The sequence below is a fragment of the Leptopilina boulardi genome, unplaced genomic scaffold, assembly GCF_019393585.1.
Source record: "Leptopilina boulardi isolate dan_hultmark-lab unplaced genomic scaffold, ZJU_Lbou_2.1 LbouV2_119, whole genome shotgun sequence".
Lineage (NCBI taxonomy): Eukaryota > Metazoa > Arthropoda > Insecta > Hymenoptera > Figitidae > Leptopilina > Leptopilina boulardi.
Genome location: NW_026137662.1, coordinates 190,886 through 205,493, shown reverse-complemented (window position 1 = coordinate 205,493; position 14,608 = coordinate 190,886). Strand labels below are relative to the sequence as shown.

The window sequence follows — 14,608 nt, the reverse complement described above, 5'->3', positions numbered from 1 at the left end:
TTGTTTTCCCCCCTATTTTCGAGTCTTTTGCTCTTTATGTGTTTGCCCTATCACCTCTCTATTTTCTTTTTTTTCGGAGGGAAAAAAAATCCCGTTTCTCAACTTGGCCCTTCAGCAACAGGCGATGCAAGTCAAAACAATTTTTCGATTTATAGTGTAAATTATTGTTCATTGGTGGAAAAAACGGTGCTATTCTGTAATTTCACTTCACTTCATTTCATTTTTAGTTTAGTACACTTCACCATACTTTCACCTCACTTTCACTTCACTTTTAGTTTACTACACTTCACCTCTACTTCATCTTACTTTCACCTCACTTTCACTTCACATTAATTTGGGTTGACTTCACTTTAGCTGGTTTGACTTTTAGTTTATTACACTTCACTGTGATGTGAAAGTGAAGTGAACCGAATATGAAGTAAAAATGAAGTGAAGCGAACCGATAATAAAGTGAAAGTGAAATGAAGTGAAATTACAGAATAGCACCCCAGGTGTTTCTAGATTGTATCGCTACAAAGCAATTATTTGCATACGTGTTAAATTATGTAGTCGAAAATTAACTTCCATGTGGTTCTATATAATTGAAGATATCTTCTGGGTGTTGTTTGGAATGAATTATTATAACTGGTTCTTTATAAATTATTGAAATGATTAATTGAAATTATTTTTAATAATAAAACTTATGTTGAGGTAGATAATAATTAATATGTATTAAAGTTAAATTGTTTAATCATTGATCTTGAATGCCGATTCTTGAAATTATCAGACAATTGAGAGCGAGACTTAACTTTGAGTATACTGTTGATGATATTAATTAATCTTCTCAGAATTATGCAATAGCGCGGGTTTACTATCTATAACAGTCGGAGTAGTTGTGATCGACCTCTCTGTCTCTCTCTTACATAGTGTCGCATTGGTGTACATGTATGAGTTTATTGAACATTCCCATTAATCCTGAGACACGCGATCAGAGGCTTAGAACAGCTTAGAGACTATATTCCTCCCAGGTGTATTCAAGTTACATTTAAAGATTAGAGTCTTAATTTTGAAATGAATTAAATGCACTTCAGTTCTTTTCTCAATTCTTTTTTTTTTAATTAAAAAGAGATTTCTTTTAATTAGAATGAAAATTTTATAACTAAAATTTTTATTAATTTTTATTATTTCAAAGAGTTAAGAATGTAAAAATAAAAATCCTGTTAAGACATATTTTTATCTTATTGCAGTGATATTTTGATATATCCGTGTTGTAATTAAACTTTTAAACAATACACTCAGTAGAAAGGAGTAATTAAAAATCAATTACATAATTTATCATTCTTTCCCACGCCAGTAGCTAATTTCTTCCATTTGTCGAATTCATATTCGAATTTTATAAATGCAATTTACTCCTGTTTCAGGTACTTTGACATTTTGGTTTTTTTTCATTTTATTTGTTTTATGGAATACTCACGATTAATTTTCATTTCCCGTTCATTTTATCGTTTGTTATATATATATAATATTTCACGATATTTTTAATTCATAATTTTTTCATCAAATAAATTCTGCAAAATTGTATCTCAATTTTGTTGGAATTTTTATACTATAGGCAGTCAATTCAGTGGATGGCAATTAAAATAATTTGATGATAGTTTTTTGATCCAAAATTCTGTCTAAAGTTTTTCGTCCTTAATATATTTTAATTTTAATAACAAAATTAGAATCAAAAGTCAATTGAGTTTTATTTTCTATATCGGAATCGAAGATCAAAATTTGATTCTGCTTTCGTTTCGTTTACTGAAACCGATTCAATTTTTGATTTTACTTTGGCTTAATTCACCAAACCGAATCAAAAGTTGTTTCTACGTTAGTTTAGTAAAGCCGAATAAAAATTTTATTCTACTTTAGTTTCGTTCACCAAAGGAAATCAAAATTAGTTTTTACTATATTTTCGTTTTGTTTACCAAACCGAATAAAAATCAGATTCTACCTTTGATACTCTTTTTAAACCGAATCAAAATCAGTTTCTACCTGTATTACGTTTACTAATCGGAATCAAAATCAAATTCTACTTTTTGTTCGTGTTTTTGTTTTCTTTTCAAATATCGAAACAAAAGAAAATTCAACTTTCGTGAATGTCTTTATACTAGCGATTTTTATTCCTCGGATACCAGTTAAGAAAGTATAGTAAATATCATCGCAGAAAGAAATGCCCCTGAACTGTGTATGCATGTATAAAGTGAGCACGAGACTTCCTTGAGGGGTCGGGTCAACGCAAAGAAGTGGTCATCAATGGTGTGTCTCCTCGGTAATAGTATAACCCTCTGGCAAGTTGTCTCTATGTGAGGTCGGTTATATTCACACAATACAACAAGGTTCAAGTATTAGTCCCTTACGACGCACAAATACAATTTACCGCATCACAGCGGATAGTTAATCGATTAGAGTATGCTCAGTTGCTCTACAGGTGCATGTATGTATATATATGTATAACATGCGTAGCTAACGTTGGATTATGGGTGTCGCGATGCTAGTTACAGATTTCGCATAATGCCATATAGCATCTGGGGAATCGACCTCTCCCCCCGGGCGCAAATTTATCGGTCAGAGTAATAAATTCTCTTTATGACTGCTGTTAAATTCTACTTGTAATCCGAATCCGGTTACTTTATAATCAATTTAACCTGCGTGCTGATTGTCCTCATATTCCAAATTTTCGAATTTACTCCAGATGATCGGGAGAACTGTCAACTTCCATTATAACTGTCGCAATGATAATTATATCTGCTCATCAAGATTTTTAAATTATTTTGCGTCGATATATCGATGGGCAATTTGTGTTTTTAATTTCTTTTTTTATGTACTGAAAAAATGCATTCTGAAATTTGAAATATATACTTGGCAGCTATTTTCGGATATTTTATGCTTAACCCTTTGAGGACGGAGGTGTATAATATTCTAAATTTGAGAATATTTTTTTTCGCTGTAAAAATAAATTAAATATTAGTAAAAATGAATTTTTTTACACGCGCTCTCTCAGTAACTCTGTAGAAGAAGATATTCTCTCTAAATCTGAATAAGTGAAATTTCACTTATAATGTTTCAAAAGTCTTCCACGTAGAAAAATAAGTGTATATGCACTTGAAAATAAGTAATTTTCACTCAAAATTTTTCACTTATTTTTAAGTGCATATACACTTATTTTTCTACGTGGAAGACTTTTGAAACATTATAAGTGAAATTCCACTTATTCAGATTTAGAGAGTTGATTTATTCTTAGATAAGATGAAAGTATAGGAATAGAATATTCTAATTTTAATAACAAAATGGAAATATATATATTTTTAATTTGTAGAATTTTTAAGTATTCTACTTTCTGCACTAAATTTTATTGATTGACACGACAAATTTATATTTGTAATTACTAATAATATACAATTTTACTTGAAAAATCAACCAAAAGTTCAACATAGTTCAATGGCCTTTTCTTTTGGTAAATCAATAAAAAAGAGGTCAACAGCTACTGAATTCATGTGTGAATATGTTTCTTGAGTAATTTTTTTTCTCTTCCATATTTTCAATCGAATTTATAAATTCTTTTTTTAAATTCTTCTTTTTTTTTGGAAAAATTTCTTGAACATTTCTTTTTATTTATTTATTTCAACAGTCTAACAATATTTTGCAATAATTTAATTTAATAATTAGGAGAAATTTTTAATAAATTAGAATTTAAAAAATTTTCATATTAAAAGTGGAATTCTTATTTTTAGACAGGTTACTTTGTTTATATGCTGTGCAATTTCTTTTAATTAAAAAATATTTTCGTTGAATTCCCTAAAGGCTTTGCGTGTGCAGATATATTTTTTTCCAATATAACATCCACAAGTGCTTTTTATATAACTTCTCAACTTAATGAGAAAGTTTTTTTTTCTATGCAATTTGTTAGTGGTCGATCCTCTTGATCACTAACATGATCAGTTACCGATTTCGAGTATCTGAAAATTTCACTGATTTAAATTTAGAGAGAATGTTATTTGCTCGTATAGTATTTGGAAATATATATATATAGAGGGTTTAGAGAAGAAAAGTCCGTTTGGAAAAAATTTGTATTCCGTGTGTCAGTTTGAACGAGTCTCATGCATGTGAAACAAGTATAAGAATGACCTTTACTTTAATGGCAGGGGTGAGTCCAACATCGTTAGGTGAAATAGGAACTTGCCCGCGACGAAGCCACAGTTCAACGCTTGCGACTTGATTATAAAATCGATAGTACCAACGCATTGAGTGTTAGGAACCAACGCTAAACTAACATATGTAAATTCGATATCTAAAATTTCCGTTTTGTTTTTCTTTTTTAAAAACTCGGTCCAAATTATTTTTTTTTTGTAACCTTAATATTTTTGATAGTCCTAAATTATCTGAAGTACCCGGATAAAAACTGATTGATTCGTGAAGAAATTTCGAAATAGTATTTACCACTTTTGCCAGGGAATTGAATTTTGAAAATAACTTATTAAATTTTTTTTAGTTGAATTTGAAAATAATGATATCTTGAAGGATCTAAATGAAAGTGTAGACCATAAAGATTGTAGAAAATGTACCGAGTGAGCCATATTGCTGTTGATGTCAGACAGGTCGTTACTACTGAACCATCGTTTTGTTTTCTCAACCACATAAAAGCAAGAGATGAACTTCCTACATTACAGTCGTTTTCTAGCATATATATATAGTAGGAAAAGGCTATTATTTCCTTTAAATTTGACCGACAGGTGTACACCTTTATATATATAAAAAAAACACATTTTCATCTCAATTACTTGAAAACGAACCCAATTACGTTTCATAAAACTGGCTACTAATTATCGGAAATTCAATCACGACCATCGAACCACTTTAATGACATATAGGTTATTCTTTAAAAGAACTTGATCGAAATTTTTCATTTAAAATTTAATGAGTGCAATGTAATTTAAAATTTTCAGATTATTCCTTTCCTTTCTTTTTTTGTATTATATTTAATTATTATTCAAGTTATTCTTTAGTACTTATAAATATATCATTTTTTTTTGGACAAATTTTCATTTTTCGAATTAGCATTATTTTTATGAAATAATCATGCGCCTAGAAAAAGTTTTAAATAACTAAGGGGTAATAATTTGAGTCGGGGGGTTTTTTTTTTACTGGAATTACGGAAGTTAGTTATGGGTTGATACAGGAGTTAAAAAATCGTTGCCGTTGACGGCTCTTTTGCACTGTTTTACAGAGAGAAAGAGAGGGAGAGAGAGAGCACGTCTGCAAACAAATCGTTACGTGTGCGAGCTTTTCAAGGGGTACCCAGAGAACACACCCAACTCATACATTCACGATAATAATTGTTTTGTCGATACTCGTTTCTTCGTTTATATGAGCTTAGCCACGAAGAAGTGTACCGCTCAAATATGGAGCTTGCAAAAATAGCAATTCTCTCTCTCTCTTGTTGCTTTCATTGAGTTTCAGATAAAGGATACTTCAGAAAAAGTGCTTTTTAAGAAATAAGAGAGATTTTTTTGTTATGCGTAGGTATCCATTAAAAATGGATTTTTAAAATAGAAACAAATTTTTCTACTTTGAGCTTACAAATTAAAAAAAAATCATTGTTAGTTCAATTTATTGTAGCAAAAATAATAATTGATATTTGTCACTGAACGAATATTTTTCATGACAAAAAAGTATTATTAAAAATAAGTCGCACCTTCTTCTTGGGATTTTAAATAGAAATCTACTGTTTGTCATTTTGAGCTTTCTTGATTTAAGCTTTTGAAATTTGCATCCTCTCAAGCGATAAACAATTGCAGCTTTTTGTATATATAGGGAATGAGAGAGAAAGAGTAAAGAAAGATAAACTTTTTGAAAACTTTTCATTCTGGTTTTAAAATCTTTAAACTTATGTCTTGAAACTTTATTTATTGTGTTGAAAGCTTTTTTTCTATCGATGATCCTGAATTGAGGGGAATTATTTTATATATATATATTAGAGAGAATTTTCTAGCATAAAAAAGTAGAAATTAAAAAGTTTAGAAAAAGGAATTGTTAAGTCTACAGTGAAATAACCGGATTGTTAAGATAGAACTAACAAATCCAGTTTGTTGTTGCAACAAATTTTTGTTATCACAACAGTAAGCATTGAATTTTTTGAAATTTTGAATTTTATATCTTCAGAAATTGCACAGAGAGAAATAGATGGTACGGGGTACTATCTGGATAATACCAGGTACCATATTTGATTTTACATATACGGACAGCAGTCTAGATTCTATCAATTACTATCCAGATTATACAAAGTAACATCTTGATTGTATTGGGTAACATAACCATACTTTTTGTAACATCTTTGTTACAAAAAGAGTAGCATAATGATAGTACCGGATAACATCTTGTTTTTACCATCTTAAGATCATAAGTTCTTACCATCTATTTCTCTCCGTGTGACAATAAAAGAAGAAAAAAATCGTCAGAAAGTTCAGGTTGAATATTGTGTGTCATTTTTTTTCGTACACCTGTCCATAAAGTTGTCAGTTGAGAAACTAGGTTCCCAAAATTATTCATACGAAATTCAAGTGTCGGAAATAAATTTTGTTTCAAATTTTATGAAACAAATCCAAAATATATTTCAGCTTTAAATAATTTATGAAAATGTAACTAACGAGACGACTTATCTATTTTTTTTTAAATAGACATCTATTTTCATGGATTATTTTTTAATATATTATTAAATTATTATTATTACTTCTTTCTATTATTATTTTTGTTATTATTTTCGTTATTAATATTTGATAGAATTGGAATTCTTTAGATGTGCACTTTCAAGCGGAAATATACATTTTAAGCTAAAATCGTTTCTGAGCCAGTTACTTTGAATGTGAAATGCGGTTTGCAATTTAACATATCAGTTCACTATTTATTATATATATATGGAAAATACATAATTGCTATTGTTGGCGATTTTAAGTGAACTAAAACAAAACATTGCAAATCCGGAGAACATCTGAGAGCGAGCGAGAGAGAGAGAGAGAGAGAGAACCTTTATTGTCCATTGTATACACAAAATTTTAACCATTGTATGTAGTATTAAGCTACAAGCACAAACAGTCGACAGCAGGTGCAAATATCTGTAACAATTGCTGCAGAGAAAAGCTGCGCAGGATTATCAGAGAATGGAAATAGAAATTGTCGTACTGGGTCGCTAAAAAATATGTATTTTCCCTGTATTTATACCCAAAAAAAATTTTTTGTTTGCAATATAGAAATAGCCTAGAGAAAAAAAATTTATTTCCAAATCAAGAATAATAGTGATTGATAATTATTTTATAATTTAGGGTATAGTAAATTTTTTTAATTAGTACAGTAAATAGTAGTATAGTAAATATTTGTATAGTATAGTATAGTAAGTAATATTAGTACAGTAAAATAATGAAAAATAAGATTTAGAGATGAGGGGAAAAAAAGAGTCTTGGGATATATATTTATTTGACGGTGTATAAATACGACTAGGAAACATTATTCCCAAAGGGCCGCCATTGTTGTGGCAGGGGTGTTGTTAATGGATACGAGAAGGTAGACCCTCCCTTACCACTAAAAGTATATTGCCTCTACTCGTATACGCTGTTGCATTTTTCAGCGACCTGCAACGCTAACAGGAACATCCTGCGGTCTAATGAACTATACGACCCTTAAAATATACTTTTTAACTTGTGTGTGTGCAAGTATTTATATATTTATACCATAAACTGCCTTTTTCTAAAAGTTATTTAAAGATTAAGTTATAGGTTTCTAGGATGAAGGGTTCGAATATTTTGTATGGCTTCATGATCATCATTACACTCTCTCGTATTTCATCAATCGTGTTTGTACAAGAAGAGAAAGGCTTCCATTTACTTTCTTAAAAATTTCGAAAAGAAATTTTTCGATAATATAGAATCTTTTCTCATTTATTAGAATTCGAATTGTTTGTAGCCAGGAACTAGTGAAATTTATTGTTTTACTTTCATTGCACTCAAATCTGATTTTGATTTCGTTAAATAAAAACAAATGTAGAAACTAATTTTGATTCGATTCAGTGAACGGAAGTAAGAATCTAATTTTGATTCGGTTTTTGGTGAATGAATTTAATTTTATAGGTAAAGTTTGAAAAGAAATAATTTTTTATTTTATGAACTGGTTTATTTTTCTTTAAATTCAAGTCTTGACTTTTCTTATTCATGTGGAATGACCTAGTCGGCGGTATATTTGGTTAATATATATTTATAAAATTTTTTTATTTCGTTTTTGTCCTGATTTCAAAGATTTGCAGTCCTCACGTCCCTTTTGGGTGTATCCACGTGCGATTGAGCGTCTCTTGGAGTTTTTTCCCCCCCACCATATAAAGAGGAATTCTATCTGAAGGCAGGTCGAACTTGTTCTATTTTCTTCTCTATCCGTTGATTTATCGTTCATCCTCAACCTGAACATCTTTCATACCCCTTCCCCCAGTATTTCTGTTCAACTCAGGTGATCGATACGACCTTTCTCCTACCTCCATATACGTATACGCCTAAAACACGCCATAAGCCCTTTTCCTCTATACAGTAAATATATATATATATAGAGTCGAAATCCTCGATTTTTCCTCAACCATATTTTCTTGTTTCACGCTTCGACTGTATCGAAAACAGAGATTCATATATCTTCCCCAAAAGATACTTTTCATGTTGTTCAAGCTAGAGGGACGAAATTATTTTTTTTTTTTTTGATTTATTTTTTTTTGTGTGGTAAAATTTTGGTGAGTTGAATATTATTGTATGTGTTTATTTCTACCTTATCATTGAAATAATTTTTTTGAGACAAATTTTTATTTATTCGAATTATTATTTTATATTTATTTATTTATATTTATATATTTTTCCAAAAAATCATTTAACAGAATATCTAATTAATAGAATTTTCATTTGTCCGAAATTGCAAATGCCCGAACAATCGACAGAAAGATTACGGCGCCATTTTTAAAATCAACCTATCACAATTTTTGATTGTTTGCAATTTTAAAAATCGCGCCGAAATTTTTCTGTCGATTGTTTTCATGCTATCATTGATTTAAAAAAACAATTGATTTTTTTTCGGGCAACAACCATAAAATTGAGGGTTATTTAATCTGAAATAAAAATATGGTAATAAAACAATATAGATATATATTGAAGAAGGGTGAACTGCTTGTGGTTTAGGAAAAAAGAGGTATTTTAAGGGAAACGTGAGATGAATATTTCATGATGAGGTATTTATTTCAAGCATCCTGGGCACTCCCTCCCCCCCACCCTTTTACTCAAGACTTCTTGTCTTTGAGGATCTACTGCCAACAAATTCGACCTGGATGCAGTGGGGCTTAAACTGAGAATGCCACACAGCCTTTGTGATAATTTACAAACAATCAAGGCCCTGGTAGTTTATGAACTTTAGTTGAACTTTTGTTAGAAAATTAGGTTTATTGTATGAGACTTTAACATGATTTGGGTCAGAGATGATTTGTTTTTTAATTCATAATTTTTACCATATAATTAATTAAATATTTAGTTATCTTAATTTTCAGTAATAAAAATAGCAAATGAAAAAATATCTGGTTCTAGTAATTAAATATTTTTTGCCCACTTGATATTTAAAAAAAACCGAAAAACTATTTTTTTGAAAAATAGTGAATGCTCTTTTTTAAACAAGTACTACATTTTGTATTCAAAGACCCTTGGATCGAAAACAGAATCTGAATATATATATACGAAAAACTTGGTAAAGCAAGAATATGGTGTCATTTTTCCAATTTTCCAATGACCTCAATTTTCCTGATATATATAAATAAAAAAAAAATGTTTCGAGTAAAGGAAGTCTTAGAGTACCTTTCTTTTCCACTCAGTCTGAGACTGATTGGATTCAGGTCGTTCTTTCCGTTTTTTGGAAAGGAAAGAAATCACTAAAAATTGTAAGAGGAAAAGGATTCATCATTGAAAGTAGAACAGATGTCTTTCCTTTTTTTTTATTTCCCCCGTCCCCCCAAAAAAAAGATTGTCGATTTTTCAATATGTCATCGAATTAATTTTATCGAGATTCAATTTAATATTATATTTTTAGAAATAAATATTTTTTATTTGGATTTTTTTTATTAACTCAATCGACTCAGTATTATTTTTTACTCAAAGCTTTTGCTGGTGAATTTCAAAGAGTTACAACTTTACGGCTTTGTGTGAAACTTTTATTCTTTGTTCGATTTCTTTGTATATACCTTGCTTTTTTCGTTTTATTCAGGAATCGTGTTACATTCTCGGGTGTTTTTCAAGAATTTTTTTTTTGTTATTTTGTTTTTATCAATTTTTTCGTTTTTTTTTTTTTGCAGAAACGGAAGTGAGGTCACCACGCTTCACGGGTTCGGGTTGGCTCGCCTTTCCTGCTTTAAGAGCAGCCTACAAGCATGTTCAACTGGAGCTCGAGTTTCGACCAGAAGCTTGGGACGGTGTTCTGCTACTAGCCGGTGAACGAGATGATCTCCAGGGTGACTTTATGGCCCTGATACTTCATCATGGCTTCATCGAGTTCAGGTATCACCACCGCACAATTTTATATTTTTTTTCTACCAAAATACAATATAAAAAAGCCACAATCATTTACTCAGACATAAAGTATAATTCTTTTTTTATTTTAATAAAAAATATTGTATTTTATAGTTTCCTATCTTTTTTTGTATAAAGAATAAACTATCCTAGAGTATTTTTTTCATGAAAGAGCATCTAAGTACGATTTAAAAATGCAGCGTCACATATATAGTAGAAAATTTGAAGAAAAAAAAAACTTTTTTAAAACTTATATTATTATTGTCTATGAATGTTTAATGCCAGAATATGTTTTTTTGATGGCCTCAATCTACGGGATTATCGATAATCGATAATTAATTTCAGGTGTTGATCTGCTCAAGTGTTACTCTAAGACAGAATAGCTTACTGTGGCAATATTGAATCGGTTAATGCTCTTAAAGATTCCGTATAATCAAGTCTCGCGCAGTATCTTCTGATTCCTTACTCTCAGTTGATGAAATTTTAATCGAATTTCTCTTGATAAAAATTACTTAAATGATAGTTCTCTAATTCTCTTCTTTATAATATAAGACAGCATATAAGATTGTAGAAAAAAAATTAATAAAATATGTAACGCTTCACGAAAAAAAGGACCTTACAACAGCAAAAATTTAAACTTATGTTTAGTGATAGTTTTACACCCGCAGAGAAATGTTTTATTTAATTAGGTAAAATCAAAATTAGTTTTTATTGAATTTTTCGAAATAATTATAATTTTATAGGAACTATTATTTTTTTTGTTTCATTTTTAATAATAGCTGCTATATATTTTGCAGGTTTGACTGTGGTAGTGGAGTTGGAATTGTTAGAAGCTCGGAGCCTGTTAAACTCAATGAATGGAACACCCTGAGCATTTATAGGCATCGATGGGATGCTTGGATTCAACTCAACCGTGAGAAGAGAGTTCAGGGCAGATCAAAGGTAATTTGAATTAAAATCTACCTAAAGCATTATTCTCCCATATTAATTTCTAATTTAATTCCAAAAGAATAGTACAATGACACATTACAATGATTAATTAAATGTAATTACTTTTTAAAAATTACTAATTATACACCCAGTGAAAAAATATATTTTTCTAAGATTCAAATAAAAGATTTCTCTGAGTGTAGAAATTTATTAATTTTCAACTGAATACTGCATTTTCATTGCTTGAAATTTTTTTACGGTTTAATTTAATTTTGAAATTAAAAAAAAAAACATTCAATTCGTTTTAGCCGAGAGTATATGAAAAACATATTCAAATCTTTTAATTTCGAATTTCCTTTGGAACTGAATGTTTCAAGAGATTCCATTCGCTCAATTGCTTTAGATTTAAAATGTTTTAATCAGCTCTTTAAACATTCCTTCTCTTCCTACTATTATGGAAATACAAAAATCTTTTTCGTAATTTATACTTTAAAAATGGGGGGAGAAAAAAAGTTGAAAATTTTTCAATGCAAAAAAGGAGACTATTTTTCAACAACGTCATTATTTGTTTTTATTTTAATTTTTTTCCTTCTCTTTTTTTTAACAAAAAGCAAGCGAGTATAACGAGCCGAATTAAATGCCTTTCAAAGCCTCCTTCACTAACATCACGAGCTTTAACTCTGGTACCCTTCTAAATCTCAACTTCGAGGTTCTCTTTCTTGCCTTCTCTCATAAGACTTGCAAATTGCTTCGTAATAAGTTTGTACGGCACTCAACGCGACCACCTTCTTCTCAAGTGCAACTATGCAGAGGCTGCGATTACCCATTATTCCATGTCCATAGAAATTCTGTCTAAATAAATTCAACCAAGCTTGGATTCCCGAATAGTTACAAGCTACTTAAAATTCCCTATTATTTTTCACTTTTTATTTTTTGAGAAGGAGAGTGAGAGAGAAGGTTAATTAATCTCCGAAAATAATTATTTTTCGTCGAGATAGCACAACTTATTCTAGAAATTTTTAAGGAATATTTGAATATCAGTAGTATCGTAGAATATCCTGATGTATTTTGCATTACTGAGAATTATCTTGAAATATCCTGAAGTACCTCCAAGTAAAATATATATTTCTTTGTTTAAAACAAGTAGCATCAAAATTATTTTTATAATTCAAACTTAAAATCACTTTCACGCGGGGGAGAATATTTTACAATATCATTTTCAAATGATGTCTTTGAAACTTGAAGATGTGAAACTTTCTCTTCAACAAAAACTTTAAGATTCCAATATTTTAAATCTGTAGATGCGACCACATTTAGATGGTTTGAATTTTAAAGATTCAGTTTCAAACTTTTATTTCAGTATATAGATTTTTTTTGCATTATTCCATTATTTTCTTTTTCGCATATAAGTTTCAATATTGATATTTGAAAAAAGAAGTTAAAAAAAAACAATATTTTCGAAACATTTGCTTTGCGAATTTATTCAATTTAAAAAGCTAAAATTGATTTAAGTTTAAAATTGAAGAAGCTGAAGGAAATTGGATAGAAAATTAAATACCTCTATACTTTCGTATATACATGAGAATGACTTGTGACATTAATCAACTTTTAAGGAGGGAATTTCAAAGTTAATCCTTTTGGATGTTCTGACAACAACCTTATAATTAGCAAACGCCAAACCTACACTCAGGAAAGTCGTCGTTAACTCTTTTTTTTCTTTCTGCTGTCGTAGCACTTTCTCTCTTTTTTTTCACTAAAAATCCAAGTTGATCAGCCGGTAAATACATAATGGATGCTTACATTCGAGTTTTTTTTTGCTAACAATGCTGATTCATTAATGATAAGAGTGAGCAGTCTTTTTATAACTCTAGTGTATATAATTTAAAATATTTACTATCTTTTATTAACTGTCTGCGATTTTTTTTCATAAATAGATTTAATTCTAGTTTTTTTAAAAATTTTAATCACTCTAGTTGAAAATAACAAAAAGAGTTTGTCGAGGATATACATGTATCTATCGAGATAATTGTAAGTGACACAGTTTTGCCTCCCTCGGGGAATTAGAATCACCCAGCAGTTATTTTGAATTAAAAGCAAAATGTTATAAAGTTTATAGTTGAAGATTTCGCATGATGTTTAGATCTGTGAAAATACAAATATTATATATATATGGTAAAGTCGTTTCATCGTTTGCGAACTTGCTTTTGGCAAGTTGGCAGACTTTTCCAAAGTACATTTACTTTGAAACTGCTGTTCTCTTCGTTGCAGTCGTCTCGTGGTGACGAGTCTGTACCCCAAGGTACATATATTAAATGTTTCCATGAATGTATATATGGATACATATACATATACATATAGAAATGTTTCCTCGTGCGAAGAGATCGAAACACGAATGTGTGCTCCGGGAATCCACCTCGTAAATAGTAACTCAACAGTAAATATATATAGTACATCTTGCCTAATCCACTTAGGATGTAAATTGCCGTCAGCATCAACTGTTTGCCTTTCCTAAAGCGGTACAAAAATATATTTTTTGTACCAAAAAGAAAGTTGGAAGTTAAATTTTCCCTAAAAATCAGTCAAAGAAGCTGTCATTTCGACCTGTTTTGCCATACATTGAACCTATAACCTACTTTGATTTTAAATCAGACCTACTTTATTGCAAAGTAGAAATAGACCTACTTTTGACCCACTTTTGTACCTACTTTAGACCTACTTTAGACCTACATTAGACCTACTTTGAGCCTACAATTGACCTACATTAAATTTACTTTGAGACTATATTTGACCTACATTGAACCTTTTTTGAGCTTACAATTAATATACATTGAACCTATTTTGATTTTAAATTGGACCTAAGTAAAGTAGGAATATAAAGTAGGAATAGACCGACTTTGATCCTACATTTAACTTACTTTGACCCTAAATTGAGTCTACCTCGAACTTTGTCGCAAAGGATGCCTTAAAATTGTAGTTCCCAATATATGTGTATTAAATTACATAAGGGTAACTGTTATATCGATAAAGGGGAGGTCCAATTTCCGAGGTCCTACTGTAAACGGATTCCTTCACTTGGTGCGCGTTCCAAC

The 14,608-nt window shown here is 29.9% G+C and overlaps 1 protein-coding gene across 1 annotated transcript in view; it reads left to right on the top strand.

Annotated features, from left to right (window-relative positions):
* LOC127283820 (pikachurin) overlaps positions 1-14,608 on the top strand; it is an 84,850-nt gene that overhangs the window by 39,190 nt on the left and 31,052 nt on the right. The window contains exons 6-7 of the mRNA XM_051308915.1: positions 10,376-10,577; positions 11,387-11,531. Of these exons, the coding sequence (XP_051164872.1) occupies positions 10,376-10,577; positions 11,387-11,531 (347 nt within the window). The remainder of the gene's footprint in view (positions 1-10,375; positions 10,578-11,386; positions 11,532-14,608) is intronic.